General features: G+C 36.1%; 1 protein-coding gene across 1 annotated transcript in view; it reads left to right on the forward strand.

Moving 5' to 3' along the window:
* Window positions 1-19,099, forward strand: part of LOC110464245 (calcium uniporter protein, mitochondrial-like) — a 98,087-nt gene that overhangs the window by 64,265 nt on the left and 14,723 nt on the right. The window contains exon 4 of the mRNA XM_021519354.1: window positions 5,163-5,267. Within this exon, the coding sequence (XP_021375029.1) occupies window positions 5,163-5,267 (105 nt within the window). The remainder of the gene's footprint in view (window positions 1-5,162; window positions 5,268-19,099) is intronic.

The following is a 19,099-nucleotide window of genomic DNA, read 5'->3' on the forward strand; positions in this document are numbered from 1 at the left end:
CAAAAAAAAATAACAGGGTCTTTTGAATGAATTTTAATCATAAATACTGATATTTTTCCTGTAGCTTTATTTTAGATCACTTTTAAGGTTACAGGTGTGAGTTTTATACCAGGTGAGCGATGCAGGCCCATTGGGCCTCTTGTTCTCTGTATCGAGGGCTAATTTATCGTTAAAGCAAATATTAATAAACAATATTAAATATATCAGAACTGTGACATAGACCATTGAATGCTGGTCCCTAGATCTGGACAAAGTAAGATGCATGGTCAATTTTTTACAAAGCAGAAAAAGATTTGTGTCTGCAAATTTACAATACACTTGTAACTCGTCCATTGAGATGATCAGTATTGGAAGCAATGAGAATTATGTTTCAAATATGCTTGAATATGAAAAAAATAATCTTTTAAAGGGTGACCAGGCCTTATATGTGTATATGACAATTCTATGAGCATCGCAATTGTAGGGACATACTAAATCACACTGCTTATTACAACTGTATAGGGACATATATACCAGATCACACTGTATATCACAACTGTAGGGACATACTAGATCACACTGCATATAACAACTGTATAGGGACATATATACCAGATCACATTGTATATCACAACTGTAGGGACTTACTAGATCACGCTGTATATCACAACTGTAGGGACATATTAACCATATCTCACTGTGTCACAACTGTAGGGACATATATCCCAGATCTCACTGTATATCACAACTATAGGGACATACTAGATCACACTGCATATAACAACTGTATAGGGACATATATACCAGATCTCACTGTATATCACAATTGTAGGGACATATATACCAGATCTCATTGTATATCACAACTGTAGGGACATACTAGATCACGCTGTATATCACAACTGTAGGGACATACTAGATCACACTGTATATCACAACTGTAGGGACATACTAGATCACACTGCATATAACAACTGTATAGGGACATATATACCAGATCTCACTGTATATCACAACTGTAGGGACATACTAGATCACACTGTATATCACAACTGTAGGGACATACTAGATCACACNCACTGTATATCACAACTGTAGGGACATACCAGATCTCACTGTATATCACAACTGTAGGGACATACTAGATCTCACTGTATATCAAAACTGTAGGGACCTACTAGATCACACAGTATATCACAACTATAGGGACATACTAGATCACACTGTATATCACAACTGTAGGGACATACTAGATCTCACTGTATATCACAACTGTAGGGACATATATACCAGCTTTCACTGTATATCACAACTGTAGGGACATACTAGATCACACTGTATATCACAACTGTAGGGACCTACTAGATCACACTGTATATCACAACTGTAGGGACATACTAGATCTCACTGTATATCACAACTGTAGGGACATACTCCATTGGTGGGAAATTGTAGGACAGTATAATGTTTGTGGTTTGTAGAAAGCTTTTGTTATGATTAATTAATGAGTTTGACAGTAAGGGGGAGTTTGTAGTGGTTGTGTGCTATGTAGTAGGTTGGTTTGGCTTAGAGCTGTCGCACAACAGGTGGCAGGACCAGACTGAAATTTAGCTCGCATACTCACACCTCTTCTTTTGCTTAGGCCAAAAATATATATGGAATTGGATAAAAAAAAACCCATACATTTGTACCACAAATGCCAATCAATACATTGTATCGGTCCTGTATGGCGAGAAAATGTCACTGTCGCATCGTGGTATTAACAGCTTTTCCCTCAAAGCCAGGCTTCTAGTCCAAACCTTCGCTCATTAATGATGCTTCATACCGCAGACTCACCACTCGTCTCCACTGTCAACTTGTTTTTGCAGTGTAAGGGAAGTTGTGGATATTTTAATGAAGTGTCGGCGTGTCAAGGGCAAGCCTCTGGCATACTGTAATCATGTAGTGTCTAATTAAAGATGGTTCATCCTCAAACACCCATTACTAATTAACAGACTTAATTAAATGCCCATTTTAACCAAAACATATCTTTACCAGATTTAGAAGAATAGTTTCCAGAATTTGGTTATTGCTCAATACTTGAGTGCATGATCACCATTCAGAATTAATTGCTGAGTAAGTATTTGTTGCAATGCTTGCTAAACATTTTCGGGGGAAGGAATCTTTCATGAACATATGTAATCAACCTTTATATAATAAAATGCACAAATATTTGTTGTTTAAAAACTGCACAATATATCTTATAGAGCGGTGTAACTTCAGTGGTCCAGACACCTCCTGGTATGAGACAGTTTGAGATCAAACTTAAGAATTCCCATACCAGTGTAGCTAGTAGCAGAAAATTTTACTATGAGATTCCATACCAGTGTAAGGCTGAACAATTTACACCAAAAATATAGTACCTTCATCCCTAACGATTTCAACAGCAATAAATAATTGATGCCATTCAGTGCTTTGATTGTTCATTGAGACTGGTGCATTTGGGGTATTGCTGCCATTGCGTAAAACAGAAGCTAGTTTCTACAGATTAACCAATTATTCTTGAGATAAAAAGCCTTCAAGATAAAAGTTCCAATCTCATTTAACCCTTTCAGCACTGTAGACCATAATGGACTCATCCAGATCAATGCATGGTAGAGTCTACTAAAGTTACATAGGGGTGAAAGGGTTAAAACCCAATGATACTGCTTTAAGTCAGAGAATAATTACATATCATTATGAAATCCTGAAATCCAAAGGAGTCTGTTATGCATTTATTTAAGTTTGAAAACCAACATGTGCAAACGGACAGCAGAAGCCAGTCAGAGAATGCTGACAGGTATTTAGTCCAGTAATTAACTTTGTAGCCTAATTTACCGACAGCTTTTGATCTGAAAAAGTGGGATTATTTCAAATGCGTTTGATGCTGGTAGCTTTGTTAGATCTAAATCAAAAGGTACTGGAGCAGTGTTCAGTTGTGATCATGTTAAATTGAATGTATCTTGCAAATGAAAAATGAAAAAATTCTGGATCAACTTTGTATTGATTGATAACTTGACCTTCTATTTTATGGTAAAAATATACTTTACATCAAAGTATATTATAGATGAACACAATGACTAGCCAGTTCGGGTGTGGAAAATTTAGACATGTTTGTGTGCTGGTAAGCCCAGTTACAATGATTGGTGTCAGTGGGGTGGGTAACATGTGCCAGACCTCTCAACACGTTAACATATACAATATGATATTATGGTTTGAGAGGTAAATATTCATGTATATGTCTATAGCTGAAGGAAAAGAATACAAAACATAGTAGAAATACCTTCAGGAAGCCACAAATGTCATGGAAAAAAAAAAGCATTTGACAAATTATTGAGATCCACATACCAAAAAATAATTGACCTTATCAACTTGGTGGCTTAAAAGTAAGATCTGGTTTAAAATGAAGGAGATGAGAGAAGAAATGATTGAAAACATGAGGTTGTAAATGTGAAATAAGAGTTGGTACTTTGACTGATAATTTTTGTTTATCATTGAAAGAACAGAGATGGACATTATCTACATTATTTCATTGTACATGGTATTTGTGATAAGTAACTGACATCAGTGAATGACAATATTGCAGTTTTGGTTTGGTGATACAACAACATCACTTCATTTTATTTTTTTCGTTACGCCCAGAAAATATATTTGTCTGTGACTTCATAAGTTCATGGTTGGTTGTGAAGTCAAGAGCATTTTCCAGATCCAGAGATTAAGAACATATGAACCAATTTTATTTGGCCCTGTTAAGCGGTGTGACACAAAGTTCTCTGAACTTCTGGATTCAAATTTGAAATTACCTGCGGCACGAAACAGGAATTCATTTGCTTTCAAACCTAGTAAAACTTGAAGCAGACTGACAGGGGCTGATATTTCTGTTTTAGCACCATGTCTGAACAGTAGTATCCACATTTCCAGTCACTGACAATGTCTCTGGTAATGACATTCCACCAGAAAATAGGATGGGTGTTTATATTGTGCCTCAGAAGTAGTGATGTTACCCGGCCCACCGGTGATCATGCTCTTGTCTGTTGTCTAAAGTGTTGTTTCGCCATGTTGAAGTCATCTCTCAATGATTGGTAATGGCCTGGTTTGTTTGTCATTTGCTCCCATTTGTGCCTGCTGTCACTCCTAGTGTTTAACCTGCAAATACAGACATGATTAGATTGCAGATAATCACAGATGGACCCAGCAAGGCATTAATCTGTCACTTAGAAACCATACAATCGGTTATCATGTCAGGTTGACAATTCCAGGAATATATGGCCATTAAATTGGTTTTATTTCTTGGTCAGTTTGTGCTCTAATGTGCATAAAACATGGACCTGGAAGCAGCGCATTAGGTATCTAAGTTCCCTTTTTTGCTCAGATTGGGACTCTGATAGTCACTGACAGCGCAATCCATGTTCAGTTGCAATTTGGTATCAAATTACTGCTTAAACCATGATGAAGCCAAATAAAAGTGATGTACATGTTAGGTATCCCGTCCTGTTATTATTGTCTGCTGTTCAGGTTTTTCAGGCGATTCTACACATTTATTGAAGCCTAGATCAGTATATTTGCATGGAAACAAAGATTTACAAACTAAAGGAACCGTGTACCACTGCCAATAGCTGTAACTACTGATTTTCTGGCTTGACTACAGCTTTGATAAATCATTTCTAAAAAGAAAACCATACCTTGCGGGAATTTTATGAAAAAATAATCAGATATATGAAAAACTAATTAAGATCAAATAAACAAAATATAATCAGCAACAGCGTTGAGTGTAAAGATTCAGGGGGGCTAGACAGGTATTTAAACCCTGGACACAGGTTGTTGTACTATCAGTCTACCTAGTCAACAGATGTGTCGTCCTATCACACATGTGCTACTGTTTTATCCAAAACAAAAATAAGGGGAGGTTACTGTGTATAGAAATATCCGCAGTGCAGTGGGACAGGGATCCTAAATTACTCTATATATATACAATTTTCGCAAATACCAGTAAACACATTGTCATTTCAAGTCCTAATATTGTAACACTCTTACAGTTGATTAAAAATCATCAAAATTACACAATGATACCATGTCATAGCTAAAATTCTCATTTCAAAACAAACTTGACATTCCTGACTATACTATGTATTTCATTTGTAATATGACATGGCTTTTTGTTCCAGAGGGTACAAGGATCTCCCGGTCCACAACCATTGATGTGTTACTGAGGCATAATTTCCAAATCTCCATCAACGATGAGGTCCATCCGATCTCCCCACCTGAGTACAGTACGTATAACCTTGACCTTACTGTAAATAACCTTGAACTTTGCTATTGACCTTTTAATACTCCTCTACATACCACAGACTGTGATCAAATTTATATGGAACTCATCAGATATACACGAAACTCGGTCAAATATTTGTACTGCAAGACATAACATGACATTTGTCTGTAATTAGCGTTTTTGTGACAGTCTTGACATTTATCAATAATCTTAGACATTCGTCTTTGACATAGACATATGTTTTTGATATTTCTCAGTAACACTTGGTAAGGAAGTTTGGTATGGGTCAGTGACATTGTTATTGGATTATAGCTCTGGCATTTGTCACTAACTTCAAAATTTAACAATAACCTTGACATTTTACTTTAACATTGACATTTGTTAGAGTGACCTTCAGTCATTTCTCAGTAAGTTCCTAATATCTTTCAGTTATATCAGTATTTGTTACCTGAAATTTGTGTGTTATCTTGACATTTGTCAGTAACCCTTGAAATTATTTCAGTAATATTAACATTCAAATTTTGTAATCCTTCAAATTAAAATCTGAACAAGCAGACTTAGCAAAGTTTCTCTAATCCAATAGGGGATTTCTAAAAATGCCAAATGTATCAGAATTTAATTATAGGAAGAAAAAATATCAAACTATATTTCACAGATTCCACATCTGTTTTAGGAAGCTATTGCCCCCTAACAAGAAGAGTACATAATAGTATTCATCTGGTTAAATCCAATCTTTGGATCATAATTATACCCCCAACGTGAAGTAGCATGGGCTTTAATGGTTCCATCTTGTCTGCCTGTTTGTTGGTAGACTGCTGATGATTGTAACTGCTAAACATGGTGGAGGTGGAGATGTCATAAATGTGTTCATGTTTTGGAGCATTGCATCAAGGTTGCTGTCACCGTAAAAATATAAGTTTTGTCCTCACTCCGAAAGACCCTTTTCTGATAACGTATTGTCATTCTTTTTCTCATTACAAGTAAGTTATAATCAGGCAGCTGGCTTTAAAGTGAACTGTGCCGAATTTTCTGGTCCTACATAGTAAGCAATTACCAAAGAACCCTAACATTCTAGGATATGTTAAAATCATTATGTTTATAAAAGTATTTGTGTACTGTTGATCTTCCTGCTTCGTGTTAAACAGGCTTTGAGCTGCTGTATGTATGTGTGTATATGCTTCAGAAGACAGCTGGTAGATTGTAAGTGTGCCTGGTGGCTACTGTACACACACTTACTTGACAGGAGATATACCTACCTTTAGTCTACAGTAATTAGTGTCCCACATGTTTCCAATAAGTGGCAGATGATGTCACCTGGTAGATACATGTATGGCTGTACAGATGATATTCTAGTTCTGGTACTTAAATACTTTTATTATAGTATGTCACTTTTTTATGTAAATGAGTTATATCCAATCAAAGTGAAAGGATATATTTTTTGTCACTGGAATATTAGATATGATGACTAGAACAAAAGTGCAATGAAAACTCTAATATGCAAGGGGAGTTTCTAACAGTCACTTTGTCTGTTCATCCATCGGTTTAGAGCTTGTCAGACAATCAATAATGAACTGCTGAAAATCATTTTGTGAAACTTTATAGATATATATGCGCCACTACATTTGTATAAAGATACGGAAGATGGGAGGGTCGATGTCACTTTGGAAAACATAACAAAAGAAAAGGATCTAGGAATTATTACGGACAATCACCTAAATTTCAGCGATCATATCCACGAATCGGTCAATAAAGCAAACAGAATAATGGGAACTATCCGAAGAACTTACACATATTTAGACAATACAACATTCTGTCTTTTGTATAAAGCGCTTGTAAGACCGCACCTGGAATACGGGGCCAGCGTATGGAATCCATACCTACAAAAACACATAAATGAACTGGAAAATGTACAAAGAAGAGCGACTAAACAAATACCGGGAATGAAGGAGTTGAACTATGATCACAGATTAAGGATATTAAAACTACCAACACTCAAGCATAGAAGACTGCGAGGAGACATGGTTCAAGTGTACAAACTAACTCACGGAGGATACGATAATGTGGTCAGCGAAGGATTTTGATGCCTAAATAATAACAAAAGAACAAGAGGCCACAGTCTCACACTACTAAAGGGGATGTGCAGGTTGAACTTAAGTAAATATGTTTTTAAAGAACGTATTGTAAACCACTGGAACTCCCTCCCCGATACTGTCGTCACCTCACCAACAATCAAAACATTGGAGTCCCGTCTGGATAAGTATTGGGGACAACCTGATTGTTTCTATAACCATGAGATAGACAATAATGAACTTATTCATTGCCGGGACGTCAGCATAGTGTCTGACGATATTCCAGATCTGGATATATAGGCATATTGCATGCGTCCAGTATTATTATTATTATTATTATTATATGAATATGAAAGGACAGTGTGTTTTAAACCACACATAGGTCTCTGTTCCTAAGGTTACCTAACAAACTAGGAGTCATACAAAGAACATATCACTATGACCCTTATCCAGACCTAAAATACTGAACCAATTATCATTACATCAACATTTTAGATGAAAACATTATGACAAAACTTTGTCACATACTACTGAAAGACAAGGCCACAGCAAAGTTCAAGTTGAAATTACTGTTATGCTTATCTGGGCTGCAACTGCTGAAACAGTAAATAGTGTTTGATGAAACTTTATTATTACAATTATTGTGACAAGATCAGGGTTGTTTATTTAGTGTCTAGGTCATAGCGAGGGGTCAAATCAGTGCAGTACTTGTCCAGATCACTGCAATGCTTGTTTTGACTTACTATTTAACTTCAGACCATTATTTGATAAAACTTCATCAGCATGATTATTATGTTCTGAAACCACACAAAAAATGTCCAGTATTTTCAAGGTCAAATTAAAAGGGGTAGCAAGGGTTATTTTATTCCAAATATTCCTAAGCCCTAAACAGTCTTTAGGTGTCTCCGTAGCAATGATCACTAAGGTGTACAGCTGATACTACCATGTGTAATCAAGTGCACACTTCAGACCACTCACTATCCTAAGAATTTTGGTTCAATCCCAAGTGGTGGTGGGAAATGGAGTGATGTCTGATAGGGTTTGTTGTTATACATCGATGACACAGTGGTTCCCCATGAACTTTCCTCCACCTTTTGTTTTCTTAGAGGCCTCACGATAAAACATCTCCAGAGCTGTTATGTTTGTTGTTTACAATGTACATCTTGATAAATAAAGTTTATTTTTATTTTTTGAACTACATGTATTGAACATTTAGTGGAACATCCTCATATGACTTGAGCTGTTGTTTTGTCATAAAACTCCAAACGATCCAAACCAGATCCAAACCAAATTGAAGGAATGTGAATTATAACCCTAGGGTATGTTGTATAGTGCACAGAGATGTTTGTGGCAAAAATCAAGGATCATGAATCTTCATTGATGCACAGTGTGTCGCACGTCACCATCAAGGTCAAATACTTGGTAGGGGTAGAGTTCACTGTTTAATTACTTCATAAATCTAATAAACTCCTGTTTTCCTGGAACACTCACTAATTCTTATGTCTTTAGAGTAAACTCATAAATTGATGTTTGTCTGGAAATCCTTTTTCTGGAATTGGATGATCTAAATTTCTCCACATTAACAAAGTTACATGAACCTTAATTGTATGCAGTTGAAGCATTAGGACATTAGAGGTGGTGTTCCAAAGGGAATTTTGATTGAATGTTTAAAATCAGGTCCTTTTTCCCCCAAAAAAGATGTGTGTTCATTTCCACAATATTTGACATATGTTGAAGCTAATATTCCTAAACAGACAAACATCATAGATTGATGTCATGCCTCATTGACACCGGAATGTTCGTATTTGTCCAATGTTTTTGCCAGTCTACACGACCATTGTGCAGGAACGGTTAACTGCACCAGAGGGGGCGAATGTGTTCTATTGCATTATTGATGAGCACTCTAAGACTGGAGCAGAATGTCATTTATATGCAAATATATTTATAGAACAGGAATACTAAAACCTCAGCCTTTTATAGAGAAGACAGTTGTATTATTGCTCTTTAGGTATACTGGCTTATGTATCACAGGACACTTGGTTGATTTGAAGTATGACAGGATGAGATGGCTCTTTCCAAATTTCAAATGAATCAAAAGTTCACCAAGTTCTTGTAGATAATGTTTAGGAACATGGTTGCACAGACTGTACTTACATACTTGTGAATATTGATGTTGCTCTGTGTTCCCACATGTCGCTACAATTAACATTGGACTAGTCTAAACATGGACTTCCATTTATTGGAATCCTATTTCAAATTCAGATAAAAATACTGCAATTCTTAAAATTAATGAAACATAAGTATGATAACTACACTGCATTCTAATCAGAGTCTGCAGACAAATCATTGAAACACAATAAAACGGGATTTGTTTGTTATGTCCAGAATTGTACCCCTTTATAATCACTGAACATAGCGCAGATTATTACATATACATATATATTAAGTTTTAGTGCAAATTGATCCCTACTTATTAACTGAGATAGCTCACTTTGATGGGTAATAGGCTCCAGATCACGAACATCCCCATTGAAAATGAAGACGGCATATGTACAAAAGGATGATTTAAAATGAAGATAGCACTTTGTACTTGGTAGAAAAGAAAAACTTTCACTGTACATGCTTATCTCATACTGACATGATGATATAATGAGAAAGGCAGATTCACCCTTTGGGGTTGATCTGATGTTGATGGCTAGATGTTGGCCATTCTATGTCTGTAAACATTGCCCACAACAGATATCTGTATCCCAAGTCTACAGATAAGAGGAGGGGAGCACCAGTCAATTACTCTGTTGTTTAACTGGGCCTACTGCTGACCTGCTGAACTTTCAGAATAGGGCAAATTTGTATTTGGAATGTCATTTCAGAAGGTCAAGGTCACAGATACAATGAACTTAACTTTACAAATAGTTGTGCTGTGTAAAAATTATGAGGTCTCTCATTTATGCACAATACATGCAGCTATTACAGTGAAATATATTTAGCCCTTGTAGTTCATTTTTCTGTCCTGTAGGTCATCAGTTTGAGGTCTTTCAAGTTTTGTGTTCCGTTATATCCACTGCTAAATCCAATTTACAGACTTAAAGGAACTTCATTTTTAGATTCAGTTGTGGATTTTTATAAAAGTTACATAACTCTTATTACTTTTGTGATAAAATGTTAAATGTTTAATACATATGTCATTTATTAAAAAAGATTTAACTCATGAAAACTTGTCTGTTCTATTAGCATCTCTTTCAGGAAATTCTTTTGTGAAGAATATCCTGGCAGAAATAAAAGTACTTTTAAGAATGTGCTCTCCATTAGCATCGTTACCGTAACCTACCATTATAATATAAACGCTAGAAGTAGAAGACTTAGGATGTAAATCAAACATTACATTTTGTACCAGATTCAGTGGTGTTGTTGCTCATCATTTCTATTTTCATTCCCTGATGAGCAATGTTGAATACCATTAAGGTATCCACCCCAGGATCCCTACCGCCACTATGGAACTGACTTCCTTGCAGGGACGTTGGGTCTCCACCTCCCCTGTTGTTATATATGCTAGAAGTGTTCAATGGTTTAACAAAAGTGACCATGTGCTGCCCAGGTGTTTTATACTGGCCACTCTAAAGGCCTCTGTTTGAATACAAAAACTAGGCTTGCAAAAATCTGCTACCCCACTGCCCAGGTGCCATGACAACTTAGAAAATTGGTTCGGGCTAGTAGTTTGTGTCAAGAACATGCCCGACTTGCAAGCAACATTTTTGCATCATTTTGTATCAAATCTACATTTTTGTCAGGCTGTGTCTCTAAGTGTATGTCTGTCTCCATCCTCTGAGTACTTCAATGTAACACACGTATGTGTAGTAATAAACATAACATTCTACAGGCAATCATATTTCAGTGGGCAAGTTGGTTTTTAGAATTTTTCCAAGTCGGGATGCAGGTACAAGAGACCTTTTGTGATGCTATACAGATGTAATGTTGTACATGGGATGACTGGTCACTTTGTGATGATCTGATCAAATTGGCTGAAGAAAGGAGTTACTCTACAGCGTCAATGGGAAATAAAGAGTCGATCTGTATGTTCCTTTGTCAGACAACCACAACATTGATTTTGAGGCCCAAAGATTTCGGCTGTAAGATTGGGGGTACAGGTTATTGATGTTTTATTCGGTTTCGCTGAGAAAACTGATATGTACAAGATCAGGATTGATTACCTGGGTTTTTGGAAAGTAAAATTTTGTAAAATGGCATCCTGTGGGGAAGAATTTTCTGGCTTCAGCAGACATTTGACTGAACAGCCTGTCTCTCTGAACTACATAAACAAATTACAACAAGAAGATGAACAAATTTGAGTTGATTCTTATAAATCAATGTTTTAAAAGTGATGCAAATGTTACAGTGAGGTCCTTGTACAATAAAATCTGAGGAAGCAACTTTTTACATTTATGTCATAAAGAGCAAATAGGTAATTTTTATGCACATAGATCATTAAAAAATCTGTTAATCAAACTATGCAGAGTCAAATGTGTCAGGATTGTAGTATAAGATATATTGACATTTGACTACTTTTTTTCCAATTAACATCACTTCTCCTAGCCCAGCACATCAATGTCTGTATTGTGGTAATCCGGGCTACATTCAGTCACAGCTCTTCGTTAATACTAACACAATCTAAGGAAAGGGATATCATTTCAGAACTGAAGAGATATAAACTAGATTAACCCATACCAGCATTTATCTGCTGCATTTGAAAACATTCCCGTATTCCGCACCCTAAATGCCAGTATTTAAAAACATGTTATCTGCAGAAATTACAGTGAAATTTGATGCTGTTTGGCTGGGGTCTCTACCATGACATGCATGTTGATTGTATACACCGTGCATGTAGTGGTATCTCTTAGCTAAACAGCGTGGGTGTACAGCAGGAATGTCGGCATCAGTAAATCTCTCAAAAAAAATTCTGTTAGCAATTATCCGATCATCTGAGAATGTAGGCAGCAAGGGATGAGGACACCTCATTTCATGGAATCTATTATCATTTTGTTGTTCTATTATTTTTATTTTTTTAATCTATTATGATTCTGTTAAAATCTATCGTAATTTGTTTAAAATCTATTGTCATTTTGGTTGAATTCTGATATCATTTCGTTTGAAATCTGTTATCATTCTGTTTGAATCCTATTAACATTCTCAAAACTCAATTTGTGATAGTATAATCACAATATGCCGCTATAAATCTCAAAATACAGTAGGGTAATACCCATTTCAATTCATATAAGCTAAAATCACCAAAAGAATCAACAATTTTCAGATATTTTTTAGCATTTTCTTCAAAATGTTGATCACTCTGTTGCAGATGTGTGATGTCTGGAATATTAAAAATGAGGCTGAATTTCATTGACCATTTGGGATCATACTATTGTTTGTTAGATCATAAATAATCTGTTACATGATGTGTCAGGATTAGTCGGGTCATTGACATAATAAACAAACGCTATCCAGGCATAATATACAAATAGGAAATTTGCGGATGGTACATGTATACATTTATATCATGGTTATACCATATTGGCGACTAATGTTGATTGAACTATAGAATAACGATTCATACATTACAAAAACCAGCAAATAAATATTTCGAGTTTTTTTACTACAAAGTATCAATTCAATTTCATTGATGTAGAGATAATCCTTAACACACAAGGATGAGCGTGACCATTTCAGGGTCAGAGTCTGTCTGGCTTCTATAATTAGATTGATAGTGAGCATCACTGCCATTTTAATCACTGTACCAGAACAGTAAGTCAAAGCAGGGGGTTGTTGCTGTTAATTACATAATTAATGATTTATCATAGTTCTTTGTTGAAAGTTAGGACCTACATACCTGTGGTATTGATTTATCATAGTTCTAAAGTTAAGACCTACATACCTGTGGTATTGATTTATCATAGTTCTTTGTTGAAAGTTAAGACCTACATACCTGTGGTATTGATTTATCATAGTTCTTTGATGAAAGTTAGGACCTACATACCTGTGGCATTGATTTATCATAGTTCTTTGTTGAAAGGTAGGACCTAAATACCTGTGGCATTGATTGATCATAGTTCTTTGTCGAAAGGTAAGACCTAAATACCTGTGGCATTGATTGATTATAGTTATTTGTTGAAAGGTAAGACCTAAATACCTGTGACATTGATTTATCAAAGTTCTTTGTTGAAAGGTAAGACCTAAATACCTATGGCATTGATTGATCATAGTTCTTTGTTGAAATGTAAGACCTAAATAGCTGTGGCATTGATTTATCATAGTTATTTGTTGAAAGGTAAGACCTAAATACCTGTGGCATTGATTGATCGTAGTTCTTTGTTGAAAGGTAAGACCTAAATACCTGTGGCATTGATTGATTATAGTTCTTTGTTGAAAGGTAAGACCTAAATACCTGTGACATTGATTTATCAAAGTTCTTTGTTGAAAGGTAAGACCTAAATACCTGGGGCATTGATTGATCATAGTTCTTTGTTGAAAGGAAAGACCTAAATACCTGTGGCATTGATTGATCCTAGTTCTTTGTTGAAAGGTAAGACCTAAATACCTGTGGCATTGTTTGATCATAGTTCTTTGTTGAAAGGTAAGACCTAAACACCTGTGGCATTGATTGATCATAGTTCTTTGTCGAAAGGTAAGACCTAAATACCTGTGGCATTGATTGGTCATAGTTCTTTGTTGAAAGGTAAGACCTAAATACCTGTGACATTGATTTATCAAAGTTCTTTGTTGAAAGGTAAGACCTAAATACCTGTGACATTGATTTATCAAAGTTCTTTGTTGAAAGGTAAGACCTAAATACCTGTGACATTGATTTATCAAAGTTCTTTGTTGAAAGGTAAGACCTAAATACATGTGGCATTGATTTATCATAGTTCTTTGTTGAAAGTTAAGACCTACATACCTGTGGTATTGATTTATCATGGTTCTTTGTTGAAAGTTAGGACCTACATACCTGGGGGATTGAGTTATCATAGTTCTTTGTTGAAAGTTAAGACCTACATACCTGTGGTATTGATTTATCATGGTTCTTTGTTGAAAGTTAGGACCTACATACCTGGGGGATTGAGTTATCATAGTTCTTTGTTGAAAGTTAAGACCTACATACCTGTGGTATTGATTTATCATGGTTCTTTGTTCAAAGTTAGGACCTACATACCTGTGGTATTGATTTATCATGGTTCTTTGTTCAAAGTTAGGACCTACATACCTGTGGTATTGATTTATCATGGTTCTTTGTTGAAAGATAGGACCTACATACCTGTGGTATTGATTTATCATGGTTCTTTGTTGAAAGATAGGACCTACATACCTGTGGTATTGATTTATCATAGTTCTTTGATGAAAGTTAGGACCTACATACCTGTGGCATTGTTTTATCATAGTTCTTTGTTGAAAGGTAAGACCTAAATACCTGTGACATTGATTTATCAAAGTTCTTTGTTGAAAGGTAGGACCTAAATACCTGTGGCATTGATTTATCATAGTTCTTTGTTGAAAGGTAATACCTAAATACCTGTGGGATTGATTTATCATAGTTCTTTGTTGAAAGGTAATACCTAAATACCTGTGGCATTGATTTATCATAGTTCTTTGTCGAAAGGTAAGACCTAAATACCTGTGGCATTGATTTATCATAGTTTTTTGTTGAAAGAAAGGGCCTAAATACCTGTGGCATTGATTTATCATAGTTCTTTGTTGAAAGGTAGGACCTTAATAGCTGTGGCATTGATTTATCATAGCTCTTTGTTGAAAGGTAGGACCTAAATACCTGTGGCATTGATTTATCATAGTTCTTTGTTAAAAGGTAGGACCTTAATAGCTGTGGCATTGATTTATCATAGCTCTTTGTTGAAAAGTAGGACCTACACACCTGTGCTTTTGATATGCCTTTCCCAAGTGGGGTTGCTGTTCAAACAAATCTGTATTGGTGTTGTTCCCAAACAAGACTGTGTTGGTGTTGTTCCAAACAAGACTGTGTTGGTGTTGTTCCCAAACAAGACTGTGTTGGTGTTGTTCCCAAAAAAGACTGTGTTGGTGTTGTTCCCAAACAAGAGTGTGTTGGTGTTGTTCCCAAACAAGACTGCATTGGTGTTGTTCCCAAACAAGACTGTGTTGGTGTTGTTCCGAAACAAGACTGTGTTGGTGTTGTTCCCAAACAAGACGGTGTTGGTGTTGTTCCCAAACAAGACTATGTTGGTGTTGTTCCCAAACAAGACTGTGTTGGTTTTGTTCCCAAACAAGACTGTGTTGGTGTTGTTCCGAAACAAGACTGTGTTGGTGTTGTTCCCAAACAAGACTGCGTTGGTGTTGTTCCCAAACAAGACTGGGTTGGTGTTGTTCCCAAACAAGACTGTGTTGGTTTTGTTCCCAAACAAGACTGTGTTGGTGTTGTTCCCAAACAAGAATGTGTTGGTGTTGTTCCCAAACAAGACTGTGTTGGTGTTGATCCCAAACAAGACTGTGTTGGTGTTGTTCCCAAACAAGACTGTGTTGGTGTAGTCCCAAACAAGACTGTGTTGGTGTTGCTTCTGAATAAAGCAGTACATTGGTGTTGCTCACACGAAGTAACTAAGCAGTGGTTTGTTCTTAAATCTTCTAACAAACAAATCCAAGAGTTGGTATTGCTTCAAACAAGTCCCTTGTATTCTACGTAGTCCTCCATCAGTGACCAGTCTCAATTATTTAGTTGCCTATCTATCATTCCCAATTTGTCTGTATCCTTAACCAATTTGTCGGTCTTTCATCAACACGACAATCAATGGGCTAGTCTGGTCAGGAGGCGGTAGGTCTAATGGAGTTTACTCATGGAGGTACCATGTAGTATTCTCACGTCCCAAACCTTGTTGGTTATGTTAATATAATATCAAAGGACATTTCATTTGTTCAATCATGATGGATTTTTCTATTAATATTTACGACGAGACATATAATGATTAACCCATTGATTGTCTGTGATCTTAAGGTTTTTTCCTGTATGCAATCATTTCTGTACTTTAACTGTAAGTAAATGTCCTTATCACTGATTCTCGTCTGCTCCCTGAAATGGCTGATTTTATCCTTTAGGTATCAGGTTTACTGTGTCCGATATTCCTTGGGTGAATTTCTGAGTCATTATATGATTTAAATCTTCTATAAATGTAAAGGAATTATGAGTATCTTTACTACTTGGTATATGTCATTGTTATGAAAAAACTTTCAACCTTTTTACCCCTGATGTTTTAAACTTTTACTTTGACATCACTAAAGTTTAAGAAAATAACTTTTTTCGTAAATTTGTTTGGCCTCGTTGTATTAGATACAAAAGTGTTTGACAAATTATTCACACACCCGAGGCTGAATCTCCTTTACTTTTTTCTCAAAGAAAGTTTAACAAGTGGCCAGGAAAACCTTGCCATTTGATAAACACATAATGTTCCATGTTTGCCTGAATTATTTATACAGAAATGAACTCAGTGAAATGGAGAATTTCAATTTCAAAATGCCAAGGGCTTGTCTGCTGTCTAAGAACACTGAGACTGTTGTGATTTGGCTGGGTAGGTCTTGACTGTTCCTACTGAGGGTACCGACACTGTCCCAAACACTGCAGACTTTCTGTGTGTGCCTGGTATCTCGGCTGCAGCCTATAGTAAAGGCAGCCTAAAGAAACGTTCTCTGCCAACATTGGAAGTCTTAAGTCTTATCTTTTTTGGATGAAATTCAATTGTTGTAAAATTGATCAGAGGATTTGGCGTGCGATCAATCACACAAACATCAAACCCATTGTTATAACAGGGTAAACCTTGACATGGGGAACCCCGGCTGTGTAGTCACATAGACATGGCTTACGGAGCCATTAGGTTGCAATGCTGGCCCACATGACACAAAGCAGATATTTCTGTTTCATACACATGAACTAATGGAAATCTCAGAATTGTGGGCTTTTATTCAAATCTGTATGTGGCATTTTAATATGATATTAATAAATTGTTCTTTTTTTTGTCATTTTTTGACATTTTTGCCTGTTTTTATATGAATTGTCTCCCTATTGTAAACATTCATTCATAAATAGAAGGTATCCGATAAATGTTAGATGCCACTCTATGATGTGTATATATAACCTACACATTGAAGTAAAGGGGATATATATGGTACCTTTATGTTGCGAGAATCAAACTTAAACAATATTCTAATTAAAATTTGTATCAAATTTTTACATGTACTTCGGAGGGCCATTCTGATGGGCCAGTGTTGTAGTTCAGTTTCTAATGCAAGAATGAAGAGCCAAAATACGCTATATATTTATGTCTAGTGTAACCAAAAGCATCCAAGTCTGAAAAAACGGAAAACCCTGTGATAGATTAGGACTGATGTTTATAGGAGAAATTAAAGTCCACAATGCAATGGACCATTAACAAACTAATGGTACAAACACTGTAGCATTGTTGTGACCCAGGTCATCTGGTCTAGTGCAGATTTTGTATTGGTAGATGTGGGTTTGACTCCCCAGTGTCAGACATATATCACGGTCATGTCTGACCTGTGAACCTTGGTGTAGATCAGGGTAACAGTTATCAAATGACCTCTGAGCCTTAGTGTAGATCAGGGTAACAGCTATCAAATGACCTGTGAACCTTGGTGTAGATAAGGGTAACAGTTATCAAATGACCTCTGAGCCTTTGTGTAGATCAGGGTAACAGTTATCAAATGACCTCTGAGCCTTGGTGTAGATCAGGGTAACAGTTGTCAAATGACCTGTGAACCTTAGTGTAGATCAGGGTAACAGTTATCAAATGATCATTTGTAAGGACAAATTCAGTGTTACATTCATGTCTGTTTGTGAATTAAATAATGACTATTAGCAATTTGTGTAATCGTTTGAGTCTAAATTTGTATAATCTTTTGAGTCTAATCTTAAAAATGTGAAATACCCCTTTCATTGGTAATTTGGTAGCTGAGGTGAAATAGAAAATGGACTAACAGATGGTGTGCAGTACATGTAGTTTCTATCTGTTGATATACAATAAAAAAAAATTAAAGTAATTTCTTAGTAGTATGGCATGTATTTATTATAAAAAGGTGACTTTTATTATTATGATGGTATGCAGAAATATATTTTTTATTAAGAAACTATGAAAAATGTGAAAATATATGTTAAGTGAAGTGACTTTCATAGTTACACCTGCGAGCTTGGCATTATACAGTGTATAGTATTATTTAAACAATCAAAAATATATTTCTGCATACTATCATCTGATGGTGGGCTATTCAAATCACCATAAGTCTGTGGTCCGTGGTCCATGGTCCGCCGTCCGCCATCCGTCGTCCGTCGTCCGTCCGTAAACAATTCTTGTTATCGGTATTTCTAAAGAAGTACCAGGGGGATCTTTCTCAAATTTTATATGCAGGTTCCCCTTGGTCCTTAGCTGTGCAGGGCAACTTTTAGGACTGATCGGATAAACAACATGGCCGACAGGCAGCCATCTTTGATTTTGATAGTGAAAGTTTGTTATCGCTATTTCTCAAGAAGTACAGGAGGGATCTTTCTCAAATTTTATATGTAGGGTTCCCTTGGTCCTTAGCTGTGCAGGGCAACTTTTAGGACTGATCGGATAAACAACATGGCCGACAGGCAGCCATCTTTGATTTTGATAGTGAAAGTTTGTTATCGCTATTTCTCAAGAAGTACAGGAGGGATCTTTCTCAAATTTTATATGTAGGGTTCCCTTGGTCCTTAGCTGTGCAG

This window comes from Mizuhopecten yessoensis, unplaced genomic scaffold (genome assembly GCF_002113885.1).
Source record: "Mizuhopecten yessoensis strain PY_sf001 unplaced genomic scaffold, ASM211388v2 scaffold10975, whole genome shotgun sequence".
In the NCBI taxonomy this organism is placed as follows: Eukaryota; Metazoa; Mollusca; class Bivalvia; order Pectinida; family Pectinidae; genus Mizuhopecten; species Mizuhopecten yessoensis.